Source organism: Cetorhinus maximus, chromosome 19, assembly GCF_964194155.1.
Source record: "Cetorhinus maximus chromosome 19, sCetMax3.hap1.1, whole genome shotgun sequence".
In the NCBI taxonomy this organism is placed as follows: Eukaryota; Metazoa; Chordata; class Chondrichthyes; order Lamniformes; family Cetorhinidae; genus Cetorhinus; species Cetorhinus maximus.
Genome location: NC_135897.1, coordinates 97,560,550 through 97,574,412, shown reverse-complemented (window position 1 = coordinate 97,574,412; position 13,863 = coordinate 97,560,550). Strand labels below are relative to the sequence as shown.

General features: G+C 48.0%; 2 protein-coding genes across 5 annotated transcripts in view; both read left to right on the top strand.

The window, feature by feature from the left end:
- The window catches only part of LOC144694285 (uncharacterized), a 67,680-nt gene extending 64,868 nt beyond the window's left edge, over positions 1-2,812 (top strand). The window contains exon 10 of the mRNA XM_078564621.1: positions 2,394-2,812. Within this exon, the coding sequence (XP_078420747.1) occupies positions 2,394-2,812 (419 nt within the window). The remainder of the gene's footprint in view (positions 1-2,393) is intronic.
- LOC144694053 (leucine-rich repeat-containing protein 31-like) overlaps positions 2,788-13,863 on the top strand; it is a 109,499-nt gene continuing 98,423 nt past the window's right edge. The window contains exon 1 of one of the 4 annotated variants that reach the window (XM_078564413.1): positions 2,788-2,830. The gene's annotated coding sequence lies outside the window, so the exon portion shown is untranslated. Of the gene's footprint in view, positions 2,831-3,853; positions 4,081-13,863 lie in introns of those variants that run through there. The other 3 variants (XM_078564415.1, XM_078564414.1, XM_078564412.1) reach the window with 3 other exon arrangements.

Genomic DNA, 13,863 nt, shown 5'->3' with positions numbered 1-13,863 from the left:
CAGATCGGTGATGTTGCTGCCCATCCTGCGGCCTGAGTGGGGGTAGAGGGCATCACGATGAGCCTCCCCTGCATCAAAAAGATGCTCGAGGGACACGTTATTGAACCTGGGGGCTGCAGTCTTTTTGCTTTTCAAGGCCACCCTGTCTTCTCTGCAGCAGTCGTGGGCTGGGAGCGCTGAGAGGTGTACGCGCGGCTGCACTTTAAATATGGCGCCCAGCGTGATGAAGTGGCGAGGCGATGGCGTGGTGAGTGAATGAGAGCTGCCCGCCATGGAAACGGTGTGTTCCCCGGGAATGTGGTGGGTTTGGAACGATGCGGTGTGAAAACTGCCATAGTGGCCAGTGGGTGAAACGTTGTTTTACCCGCCCGCTACTGGTTTAGAACAAACCTGGGACAATTCCACCTTATATTTTTATTGTCCCAAAAGCAAAGACAAGATTGAAACATGAAAGATCTTATATTTGGAAGGGTTTGAGTTTCAAAGGGCGTGAGAACAATGGGACTGAGATGAAAGAGGAAAAAGGTGCATTAGAGTTAGTGTGGATAGCTGGATTATAGCTATTGAGCTGGATAGCGGTTAAGCTGTTGATGGCTGGAGGTAGCTGGAGCTGTTGAGAAGCCTTGTGCTGCAGCAAGCAGTTATATTCAGAAGTGAATTCCATAGCAAAGTGGAAGAGGGTAAAGGTCATGTGGTACACCTTTATTGAATCTACAACAGCCTGCCTTGTGTGATAGCTGGAGGAGGTGGCATGGTGGTATTATCACTGCACTGGTATTCTAAAGACCCAGGATAAAGCTCCAGGTCAGGGTTCAAAATCTCACCATAGCAGATGGTGAAATTTGAATTCAATAAAAATCTGGAATTAAGGGTGGAAAATGACATTTTACCCTCCGGCCGCAATGTCAGTTTTCACACTGTATCATCCCAAACCCGCCGCATTAATTATACATTCCCCAGAAACAGGCCGTTTCCATGGCGGGCGGGCTCTCATTCGCTCACCACGCCATCACCTCGCCGCTTCATCACGCCGGACGCCATATTTAAAGTGCAACCGCGCGCAAACACCTCAGCGCTTCCAGCCCACGACTATTGCAGGGAAGATGTCCACGAAAGGCAAGACTGCAGCCCCCAGGTTTATTGACATGTCACTGTAACACCATTTAGATGCTGTGATGTCCTCTACCCCCGCTCTGGCCGCAGGATGGAGAATAGCCTGACCAACCAGGCTTGGGTGGCAGTGGTGATCAGTGCCAATGCTGCATAGAAGAGGTTGGCCATCCAATGCAGATAGGGGATGAATGATCTCATACATGCAGCCAGGGTAAGACAACCATCTCATCACTCTAGACTCACACACTCACAAGCCCATCACACATTCACTGGCATCTCACTCACTGCCAGCTCAAGGGACATCACCACTCACTCTCTCACACACACCCTCACACCTCCATCTGGCCCCATCTCCTCTGGAGGCTGCCTCTTCAGCCCTCACGATGCTGAGGCCACTTGCACAGATCAACATGTGCCCCCCACACACACCCTGTGATACCCTCCTTCCCCAGTACAGCCCTCGCCCTGCAGCCGTTGAAAAGCCGCCCACACACAGCTGGTCTGGTAGGTAGAGACCTGCCTGTGAGCCCCCATAAAAGTGATGTGGTGCTGTCTGTGAAGCCTGGCACTGATGACTGTGAGTGTTGACCGAAGCAAGGTAGGTGAGTGAGTGCAGCCTGCCAGCTGCATGTTGCTTATGAAACACGTTGGTGTGTTTTCCCACCGACATGGGCGGACGATCCAGCTGGGGGATGAGTCCGGCGGGCTGGCCTTATAATGATATGCAGATGTATTACAATGAGGTTCCTGATGGCGGGAAATGCGACCCCCCCATTGGCAGGCTGAGTGGACAATCGCAACCTGGTTTCACACCATTGTGATCGCGCCATATTGTCCGCTCATGTCATCGAACACACCTGACACCGGGCACGGAAAATCCTGGCCTAAACGTCTGATGATAACCACAAAACCATTGCCAATTGTTGTAAAAACCCATCAGGTTCACTAATGTCCTTTAGGGAAGGAAATCTGCCATCCTTACCTGGTCTGGCCTACATGTGATTCCAGACCCACAGCGATGTGGGTGACTCTTAAATGCCCCCTGAACAAGGGCACTGTAATTGTGTAACTGGAACAACCAGCTTATATTTCACCCTCTCCTAACTTCACTCAGTTCTGTTGAAGGGTTATGAGAACCCGAAACGTCGACTCTTGTCTTCCCCGCCGATGCTGCCGGACCTGCTGAGTGTTTCCGGGTTTATCCGGGTCTGGTTGGGGATTTCCAGCATCCGCAGCAGGTTTTTGGTTTTTATTCTCTGGAAGCAGCTGATTCCCGTCAGCTCAGCTCCCAACTTTCACCCGGGCTCCCGGGCGGGTAACTGCCCCCGGCCCCGACTCCCGGCCCCGGCTCCGGGTCCCGGCTCCCGGTCCCGGCCCCGACTCCAACCCCGACTCCCGGTCCCGGTCCCGACTCCCGGCCCCGACTCCCGGCCCCGGCCCCGACTCCAACTCCGGCCCCGACTCCCGGCCCCGGCTCCCGGCCCCGACTCCCGGCCCCGACTCCCGGCCCCGGCTCCGACTCCCGGCCCCGGCTCCGACTCCCGGCCCCGGCTCCGACTCCCGGCCCCGATTCCGGCCCCGACTCCGGCTCCCGGTCCCGGCCCCGGCTCCGGCTCCCGGTCCCGGCCCCGACTCCCGGCTCCAGTTCCAGTTCCGGTTCCGGTCCCGGGTGAGGATCTGGAACATTCGCTCCCGGTGATTTGCGGCTCGGGAACAGGTGAGTGGATTTTCCTGGTTTGTGTTTTAATTTTAATTTTAATGCGGAAGGAACTTTAGTGACGTCAGCGCTGCTCCTGTTCCTGTAAAGACAAATATTGTTTATTCTCCATGTTTTGAGGTTGAATCTGTCCCGGGGAGAAGCGGCTCGTGAACAAACTTCCAACTGTAAACTTCCCCGGGAATGGCGGGAGCGGCCGGAAAGGGGAAAGTTTGTTAATAGTTTGGGTCAGTGTCGGGTCAGGGTCAGGGTCAGTGTCGGGGTCAGGGTCAGGGTCAGTGTCGGGTCAGGGTCAGTGTCGGGTCAGGGTCAGTGTCGGGTCAGGGTAGGGTCAGTGTCGGGTCAGGGTCAGTGTCGGGGTCAGGGTAGGGTCAGTGTTGGGTCAGGGTCAGTGTCGGGTCAGGGTCAAGGTCAGTGTCAGGTCAGGGTCAGTGTCGGGGTCAGGGTAGGGTCAGTGTCGGGTCAGGGTCAGTGCCGGGGTCAGGGTAGGGTCAGTGTCGGGTCAGGGTCAGTGTCGGGGTCAGGGTAGGGTCAGTGTCGGGTCAGGGTCAGTGTCGGGGTCAGGGTCAGTGTCGGGGTCAAGGTAGGGTCAGTGTCGGGTCAGGGTCAGTGTCGGGTCAGTGTCGGGTCAGGGTCAGTGTCGGGTCAGGGTCAGTGTCGGGTCAGGGTCAGTGTCGGGTCAGGGTCGGACTGGCTGCTTCTCTTGTCCGGGAATAACCGGCCATTTCAACAAAACTGACCCAGATTGTGTTGTTCCCGAGGGGGAAATGTGAAGGGATTAATTCTAAATGGAGACGATGATGTGTCCGCTCCAGTTATTGAGGTGGAGCCTGATAAATCTTCCTTTCATTTGTTAACTGAAGATTGGACCTTGAGCAGCTTCTGAGTGATTTGGGTCAGATTTTACTGTAACACCCGCCTCGGGGTGGGTTCAATTCAATTCAATTCAATCCCCACCTGTTGCACTGGAAGTTGCTGCAAGTCAGAGAGTCAAAGGGCGTCGCATCCTCCACATGAAACCTGAGCGAATGATTCATGCAGAGTCTGAACAGGAAGAGTAATTTCCAACAGTGAATTTAATCCAACTCCGGTTCAGAAAGTGAAATATCCAGAGAAAAAGATTGGATTAAGACGGAGGAAAAAAGAGGCAAAGAAGAAAAAACAACTTCAAATGCCAAGTAAGAGCTGCAGGAATGAAATTCCACAATTGTAATAGTTGATTTTCAGTACCAGAGAGAGATTGTTTGACGGTAATTACAACCTATTAATGCTATTAAAAGGGGGATTTAGACTGGGCAAGCATTAACTTTCTGTGGAGAGTCCGACATGTAAGAGCTCTCGGGTGGTCCGTCTGCTGAACAAGTTCTTTTCATGTCTTCACTGAGTGTCCAGGTCACTCTCTTCCTGACTGTAGTGTCTGTGGCCTTCAAGTGTATACTTTCATACAGTTTGGCTGTAGACCTCACTAGTTAGCCAGTGTCATTATTTAGCTGACATAGTGAACGCTGCTAATATAGTTACTTCTGGCTTGTGTCTCCACTGTGGCTCTTTTCACCCTGATCTTGACACAATAGTGGGCAAAATCATGTTCCAAGCCAAAGGTCAAACTCTTGTCCTCTTTGACTTCATTGCCCGAATCAATTAAAGTTGATTCTTCCCCTTCTCTAGTCACACTCTGCTGAACTATTCGATATCAATTTATCACTTCTACAGTCCTTGTGCCACAAGGTTGTGCTGTCAAAGGTCACCATTAACCTTTTGCAGAACCAGTTCACTCTGCACCTTTACAATATTGTCCTATTTTTCCCATCAAGCTTAGCCTCTTTGGTCAGTTATCTTCTACTGCCACCCTTTGAAATCACCAAGTCCCAGTTTCCATCTGTAGCAAGCATATTTTGCAATTTGATAAGAGTTAATTCACAAACTGAAATTCAGCAAAACTGTTGCAAGCAAAGAGCTGAAAAACATTGTGTAGAATATGCAGCATCCACCCTTTAAATGCATAATTCATTAATCACATTATCTCATGTATATTAATTGATTGTTTGGTCCCCTACCCTGGAACAATCTCATCATTCTTTGCTCTCTCCTATGCCTCTGGCATTTGAAGGGGAAGTGTAATAAGTAAATGACAATTATTAACTGTCCCACCACCAAGGTATGAGAGATAATGTGGACCTGTGGATGGATCTGAATATTTGCCCCAAAATTCCAAAATGTTTCCCACCACTTTTTCCTGAATTAACTTCTGCTCTAATTTGTACATTCTCCTGGGCTGTTATATTTTTTGCCAAATTCCTTTAGGCTTTCAGAGAGCAGAGGGATAGCCAAACCTTTCTACATATTTTTGTAGATTACTCAGAGTTCATCCTCCGGTCTCAACTCTGTCACATTGTGATGGTAAGTATTGACCAACTCATGGGTTCCCAACCCGACTGGTCTTTCTGCGAAAACAAAGTAACCTGAGTAATGTGACACACAGACCCATGGCCATTTACAAACTCTTTCTCTTGAGTAGTGATGCAATATTCTCCCTCCGCAACTTAAGCAACCTGGGTATCAGGAAAACAGACCCGCATCTTCCATGGTACAACTTACATTAGTCACATTAAAGCCACAGGTTGATTGCCGCTGTTGCTTTATTTGTTACAGACACATCATAAACTGCCCTGTTCCCTATATCCCTCCAAACTAACTCCGTACATGTAATCTTCCAGGTTGACCATGTAATATCCTGGTATTTTACTAACACACCATCCCCAACCACCCCAATATTCTCCACCCTTTAAAGTGGGAATGGTGTGGAATCAAGTGGAGGGCAGGAAATAAATTACAACACAGTTGAATTAGTTTTTGTACAGTTCAGAAACACCGAATAGACCTGCATTAGGCCGCTGAGTTAGCACATGGTGGTCCTGTTTCCATATTGATGCAAGTTTTGGCTAAATAAACAGAAATAAACACAAGAGGACATGGCTTTAGGGTGAAAGGGGAAAGGTTTAGGGGGAACATTAGGGGGAACTTCTTCAGTCAGAGAGTAGCGAGAGTGTGGAACGAGCTACCATCTGATGTGGTAAATGCAGGCTCACTCTTAAGTTTTAAGAATAAATTAGATAGATACATGGATGGTAGAGGTCTGGAGGGTAATGGACTAGGTGCAGGTCAACGGGACTAGCGGAATAATATTTCGGCCCAAACTAGAAGAGCTGAATGGCCTGTTTTCTGTGCTGTAGTGTTCTAAGGTTCTATGGTTCTAAAGTAATGCTATTTCAGGCAATAGAAGGCTAATGGAATGCTACCCTTTATTATGAGAGGAATTGAACATAAATGTAAGGATGTTATGCTTCCGTTATAAAGGGCATTGGTGAGACCACATCTCACATATTGTGTGCAGTTTTGGTCTCCTTGTTTAAGGAAGGATGTAAATACATTGGAGGTGGTTCAAAGGAGGTTTACTAGATTGATACCTGGAATGAGTGGGTTGTCTTATGAGGGAACGTTGGACAGACTGGGCTTGTTTCCACTGGAGTTTAGAAGAGTGAGGGGTGATTTGATTGAAGTCTACAAGATCCTGAACGGCCTTGACAAGGTGGACGTGGAAAGGATGTTTCCTCTTGTGGGTGAGTCCAGAACTAGGGGGCACTGTTTTAAAATTAGGGGTCACCCTTTTAGGACAGAAATGAAGAGAATTTTTTTCTGAAGGTTGTGCTATTTTGGAACTCTCTTCCTTAGAATGTGGTGGAGGCGGAGTCAGTGAATATTTTTAAGGTGGAGGTAGACATATTCTTGTTAGGCAAGAGAATCAAAGGTTATCGGGGTTAGATGGGAACGCGGAAAACAAAACACAAGAAGATCAGCCACGATCTCATTGAATGGCGGAGCAGGCTCGAGGGGCCGAATGGTCTATCCCTGTTCTTATTTCTTATGTTCTTAATTCTCTATCCCTATTCCATAACGGTACCACCCCCACACCTTCACAATTTTCTCTAAATTTTCCCAAGTCTGATCAATTAACCATGAGCGGTACATGATGTACACGTCATTTCTTGCAGCTGCTGTAGAGACGTTCACCACCCCCCATTTTTTGGTAGGTTTCTTGCACCTGACGTGGTTGTAAAGACTCCTCAGTTCACACAAAATTCCTCATCTGGCTGGAGCTCTGCCTTAACACCACCTCATATCTGGTCGCTGGTAAGCCCATATCAACAATAAGTTTGATCAGAGTATACCTCCTTTCCTTTAAACTACCTGCCTGTGAAATTAAGATCCTCTAAACTGTTTCCCTTTACATGTTATTTGCTCTGCACCTCCTACTGCCCCCTCAGCTCCCTCTGGTGTTCGGGACCCCCTCTAGTATTCACCTTTTGGGGTGCATTCTTTTCCTGTTCCTGTTTAGTTTTCCTGTGATCCCAACCCCATGGAATCCTAAGCCACCCTTTGGCTATCTTGATCCAAAATGGACCATTTATACACAGATTTTTGTTTAAAGCATAAACAATAACCCCAAGTTGGTCTGTTCCACAACAGCCTCCCAAAAACCCCAACTTAGTCTGTTCTATGACATGATGCTAAATTGATAAAGACTCCCCTTGATACGTACATTACCAAGTTTCTGAGTAACCGTATGGGGCTGGACTCTGCGGCCAGTCACTTCGCAGTTTTCAGTGGGTGACCATTGCACTCCGGCTGCAGCCCTGAGTCCTGGAAGCAGCGTCTTTTTAAGCCAAATATCTGGCTCCATTCTAGCCTTTCGAGGCCTGTTTCAGACTTTCTCAAAACAAGTCTCAGAGCTTATCAAATTTTCCTCACGGGTACTATAAGGCCATGTAGACTTCGCAATATGAGTTGTTTGCGCACCTTTTGGTGGTGTCTTCCCATCTGTCATCAATCAAACTCCATCTTTTCATCGGGAACTGTCGGCATGACATTAGTCGTCTCAATTTCTCTGCTCCTTTCACCCATTCTAATCTGTCTCTCTCTGAACTCACTGCACTCCGTTCTCTCAGGTCCAACCCCAACATTGTCATCAAACCCGCTGACAAGGGTGGTGCTGTTGTTGCCTGGTGCACTGACCTCTACCTCACGGAGGCTGAGCGTCAACTCGCAGACACTTCCTCCTACCTCTCCCTGGACCATGACCCCACCACTGAACATCAAGCCATTGTTTCCAGGACTGCCACTGACCTCATCTCCTCTGGAGATCTTCCTCCCACAGCTTCCAACCTGATAGTCGCCCAACCTCGGACGGCCCGCTTCTACCTCCTACCCAAAATCCACAAACAGAACTGTCCCGGCAGACCGATCGTGTCAGCCTGTTCCTGCCCCACGGAACTCATTTCTCGTTATCTTGACTCCCTTCTCTCTCCCCTTGTCCAGTCCCTTCCCACCTACATCCGTGATTCCTCTGACACCTTACGTCACATCAACAATTTACAGTTCCCTGGCCCCAACCACTTCCTCTTCACCATGGATGTCCAACCCCTCTACACCTCCATCCCCCACCAGGATGGTCTGAGGGCCCTTAGCTTCTTCCTTGAACAGAGGCCCAAACAATCAGCATCCACCACTACTCTCCTCCGTCTGGCTGAACTTGTTCTCACACTGAACAATTTCTCCTTTAACTCCTCTCACTTCCTCCAAATAAAAGGTGTGGCTATGAGTACCCGCATGGGCCCCAGCTATGCCTGTCTCTTTATGGGGTATGTGGAACATTCCTTGTTCCAGTCCTACTCCGGCCCCCTCCCACAACTCTTTCTCCGGTACATCGATGATTACTTCGGTGCTGCTTCATGCTCTCGTCGGGACCTGGAAAAATGTATTAATTTTGCTTCCAATCTCCACCCCTCCATCATTTTCACATGGTCCATCTCTGACACTTCCCTTCCCTTCCTTGACCTCTCTGTCTCAATTTCTGGTGATAGACTGTCCACCAATATCCATTACAAGCCTACCGACTCCCACAGCTACCTCAACTACAGTTCCTCACACCCCGCTTCCTGTAAGGACTCCATCCCATTCTCTCAGTTCCTTCGCCTCCGTCACATCTGTTCTGATGATGCTACCTTCAAAAACAGTTCCTCTGATATGTCCTCCTTCTTCCTTAACCGAGGTTTTCCACCCACGGTCGTTGACAGGGCCCTCAACCATGTCCGGCCCATCTCCCGTGCATCCACCCTCACGCCTTCTCCTCCCTCCCAGAAACATGATAGGGTCCCCCTTGTCCTCACTTATCACCCCACCAGCCTCCGCATTCAAAGGATCATCCTCCACCATTTCCGCCAATTCCAGCATGATGCCACCACCAAACACATCTTCCCTTCACCCCCCCGGTGGCATTCCGTAGGGATCGTTCCCTCCGGGACACCCTGGTCCACTCCTCCATCACCCCCTACTCCTCAACCCCCACCTATGGCACCTCCGATGCCCACACAGAAGATGCAGCACTGCCCCTTCACTTCCTCTCTCCTCACCGTCCAAGGGCCCAAACACTCCTTTCAAGTGAAGCAGCATTTCACTTGCATTTCCCCTAACTTAGTCTACTGCATTCGTTGCTCCCAATGCGGTCTCCTCTATATTGGAGAGACCAAACGTAAACTGGGCGACCGCTTTGCAGAACACCTGCGGTCTGTCCACAAGAAAGACCCAAACCTCCCTGTCGCTTGCCATTTTAACACTCCACCCTGCCCTCTTGCCCACATGTCTGTCCTTGGCTTGCTGCATTGTTCCAGTGAAGCCCAACGCAAACTGGAGGAAAAGCACCTCATCTTCCGACTAGGCACTTTACAGCCTTCCGGACTGAATATTGAATTCAACAACTTTAGATCTTGAACTCCCTCATCCATCCCCACCTCCTTTCCGTTTCTTCCCCCTCCCTTTTGTTTTTTCCAATAATTTATATAGATTTTTCTTTTCCCACCTATTTCCATTATTTTTAAATCTATACCTGTAAAGCCCTGCCAGTCTTTCCACCCCACCCCCACCAGAGCTGTACCTTGCGTGTCCTGCCATCCATTCTTAATTAGCACATTCTCTTAGATAATATCACCACCTTTAACACCTCTTTGTTCCTTTGTGACATCTTTTGATTATCTGCTCCTATCACTGCTTGCTTGTCCCTACAACGACCTCCCCACACCCCCACCTTAAACCAGCTTATATTTCACCCCTCTCCTAATATTACTCAGTTCTGTTGAAGGGTCATGAGGACTCGAAATGTCAACTCTTTTCTTCTCCGCCGATGCTGCCAGACCTGATGAGTTTTTCTAGGTAATTCTGTTTTTGTTTTGGATTTCCAGCATCCGCAGTAGTTTTTTGCTTTTAACTCCATCTCCTGATGACCACCCCATGTAAGGCCACTCATTGTCTTGGTGTGTAGTTTAGGGGTCATCAGGGTCAAATACAGTAAGTAAGGGCTTCTGTTAAATAAAAAAATAACTCTTATTTTAGTAGTCTAGTGGGAAAACAGATATAGACCAAAAAGCCACTGTGCATGACCAATATAGTCAACAAAGTCTTGGGAAAACACATCATTTCTGATTATTATTGATTAATTGATCAAAGCACAATCACAGCTAGGTTTGGATCAATGTCTACAAAGTAAGGTTCATTGCAGGTTGACTTAAAAGTCAAAAGTGAAACAAAAATAAAATTACAAAAATGAGTGATTGCGGCTGTAGTTCTACACAATGTACCTGTTTCCCACTTTGAGGACTGCCAAACAATCTTGATCATTTGAGGAATCATTACAACACTGTCTCCTTGAACCATCCTGTCATCAACCACTGACGTGCCAACCCAAGTGGGGGCAGACCCGTTGGGTCACAATGTGATTCTTTACCGTGTCTTCTGTGTGCGCCCAGGCACATACACATGAGCAAATGCCAGCGTCCACGTTTCCTGTACGTTTAACAGAAACTTTTAAGAGAAAAGGCTGTGTGAGCAAAGCTAGATCACAGGCGAGTTACTTGGTTAATTACATTTATTTACAATATTCATTATTTTATCATATCTTTCCTTATGTATTTGCAACAGGCCCCACTTAGTCAGTAAACCAAACTAGGATCCCACTTGTGTTTCCAACTACTTTTCCTTCCTATTCCCCTGGATTCCCTAACCCCTAGATGTTCTAGATATTCGAGGTCCGGGTGTTACCGGCACTGATGATGATGATGGTCCTGCTATCAGTTCTTCACCCTCTGTTTTCACCCCTTCCAGGTCAAACATCACATCCAGCCCCAGCCCTTGAGTTTCTCTTCGATCCGTAACACTGATCGTGCTGTCATGGAATCACAGAATTCTTACTGTGCGGAAGGAGGCCATTTGGCCCATCATGTCTGCACCAGCTCTGCAAATAAGCAACTCACCTAATACCATTCCCCACCTTCTCCCTGTAACCCTGCACATTCTTCCCTTCAGATAGCAGTCTAATTCTCATTTTGAATGTTTAAGTTGAATCTGCCTCTACTGCACACTCAGGCAGTGCATTCCAGACCCTAACCACTCACTTTTTTAAAAAAACAGTTTCTCCTTGTATCACTTTTGCTTCTTTTACTAATTATCTTAACCTGTCCTGCCATCTTTAATGATTTATACACATATATACCCAGATCCCTCTGCTCCTGCACCCCTTATGAATCTGGAGCCTGGGGAGGTTAAGTGATGACAGACTGAAGGCTGAGCCCAGGGTCCCAGGACTCTCGCTGCTGCTGATGAATGTCTCTGAGTCAAATGTGCAGTAACCTTCCTTTACAGCTCCTGGACTATTTAAAAAATAAACAAACACAGACCTTATAACTCCCAGCACACAGCTTTCTCATAAACAGGCATTTCAGGTCTCTGAAGCACAAGGTTCCTGGGATCGAAAGCAGCATCAACATCCCCAAACATAGTGCTGCATTTGGCTACTGAACATTAACTCCTTAGTGATGATGGCCTGAGGCTGTGAAACACTTTCGTGTTTGTATTCTCTGCTGGCATCTTTACGTGGAATTTACAGCACAAGAACAGGCCATTTAGCCCACCCCATTTATGTTGGTGTTGATGTTCCCCACAATCCTCCTCCCACCCTTATTGATCACACTATCAGGGTAACCTTCAGCTTCTTTCTTCCTCCTGTGTTTATCAAGTTCCTTGAATGTATCTATACTAGAATCATAGAATGGTTCCAGCCACAGAAGGACATTCAGCACATTGTCTCTGTGTCAGTTTTCTGCAACAGCAACTCAACTCGACCCACTCCTCCACCTTTTCTCTGTAGGCCTGTAAATTCTTTTCTCTTCAGATAATTATCTAGTTCCCTTTTGAAAACCGCAATTGAACCTGTCTTCACTACACACTCAGGCAGTGCATTCCATATCCAAACCACTTGTTGCCTAAAGAAGTTTTTCCTCCTGTCACCTCTGGTTCTTTAATTAATCACCTTAGGGTCTTGACTTTCTGCTGATGGGAACGCTTCCCTCCATTTACTCTATCCAGAACCCTCATGACTTTGAATACTTCTAACAAATCTCCTCTCAACCATCTCTTCTCCAAGGAGAACAGCCTCAGCTTCACCAATGTATCCACATAACGGAAGTATCTCGCCCTCGGAATCATTCTTGGAAAACTTTTCTGTGCCCTTTCTAAACCCTTCACACCTTTCCCGTTGAGGCTGAACCAGTGTTTTATGAAGGTTCATAACTTATTTGCTTTTGTACTCTGTGTCCCTATTATAAAACCTGAGATTCCATAAGATTTATTAACTACTTTCTCAACCTGCCCTGTCACCTTTAATGATTTATCTACATCAGGTCCCTCTACTCCTGCATTTCTTTTAAAATTGTACCCTCTTTTTTTTATGTCCTCTCTCCTCATTCTTCTGATCCAATTTTTTATTATTACAAGGGATGTGGTATTGCCTGGCTAGGGCTAGGCCAGCATTTATTGCCCATCCCTAATTGCCCTTGAGAAGGTGGTGGTGAGCTGCCTTCTTGAACTGCTGCAGCCCATGTGGTGTAGGTACACCCACAGTGCTGTTAAGGAAGGAGTTCCAGGATTTTGACCTAGCAACAGGGAAGGAATGGCGAAATATTTCCAAGTCCAGATGGTGAGTGGCTTGGGGGGGAACTTCCAGGTGGTGGTGTTCCCATCTATCTGATGCCCATGTTCTTCTAGGTGGTAGTGGTTGTGGGTTTGGAAGGTGCTGTCTAAGGAGCCTTGGTGAATTCCTGCATTGCATCTTGTAGATGGTACACACTGCTGCTACTGTGCATCAGTAGTGGAGGGAGTGAATGTTTGTGGATTGGGTGCCAGTCAAGTGGGCTGCTTTGTCCTGCATGGTGTCAAGCTTCTTCAGTGTTGTGGGAGCTGCACTCATCCACGCAAGAGGAGAATATTCCATTACACTCCTTACTTGTGCCTTGTAGATGGTGGACAGGATTTGGGGAGTCAGGAGGTGAGTTACTCGTCACACAATTTCTAGCCTCTGACCTGCTCTTGTAGCCACAGTATTTATATGGCTAGTCCAGTTCAATTTCTGGTCAATGATAATCCCCAGGATGTTAATAGTGTCACACAACACGATGGAAGGTATCCTCAATGTGAAGGCAGGATTTGGTCTTCACAACGACTGTGCGGTGGTCACTCCTACTGATACGGTCATGGACAGATGCATCTGCGGCAGGCAGTTGGTAAGGATGAGGTCAAGTATGTTTTTCCCTCTTGTTGGCCCCCTCACCACCTGCCGCAGACCCAGTCTAGCAGCTATGCCCTTTCAGACTCAGCCAGCTCGATCAGTAGTGGTGCTACCGAGCCACTCTCGGTGATGGACGTTGAAGCCGCCAGCCTGAGCACATTCTGTGCCTTTGCCACCCTCAGTGCTTCCTCCAAGTGGTGTTCAACATGGAGGAGCACTGATTCATCAGCTTTGGGTGGGTGGTACATGGTAATCAGCAGGAGGTTTCCTTGCCCATGTTTGACCTGATGCCATGAGATTTCATGGGGTCCGGAGTCAATGTTGAGGATTCCCAGGGCATATCCCTTCCAACTGTGTACCA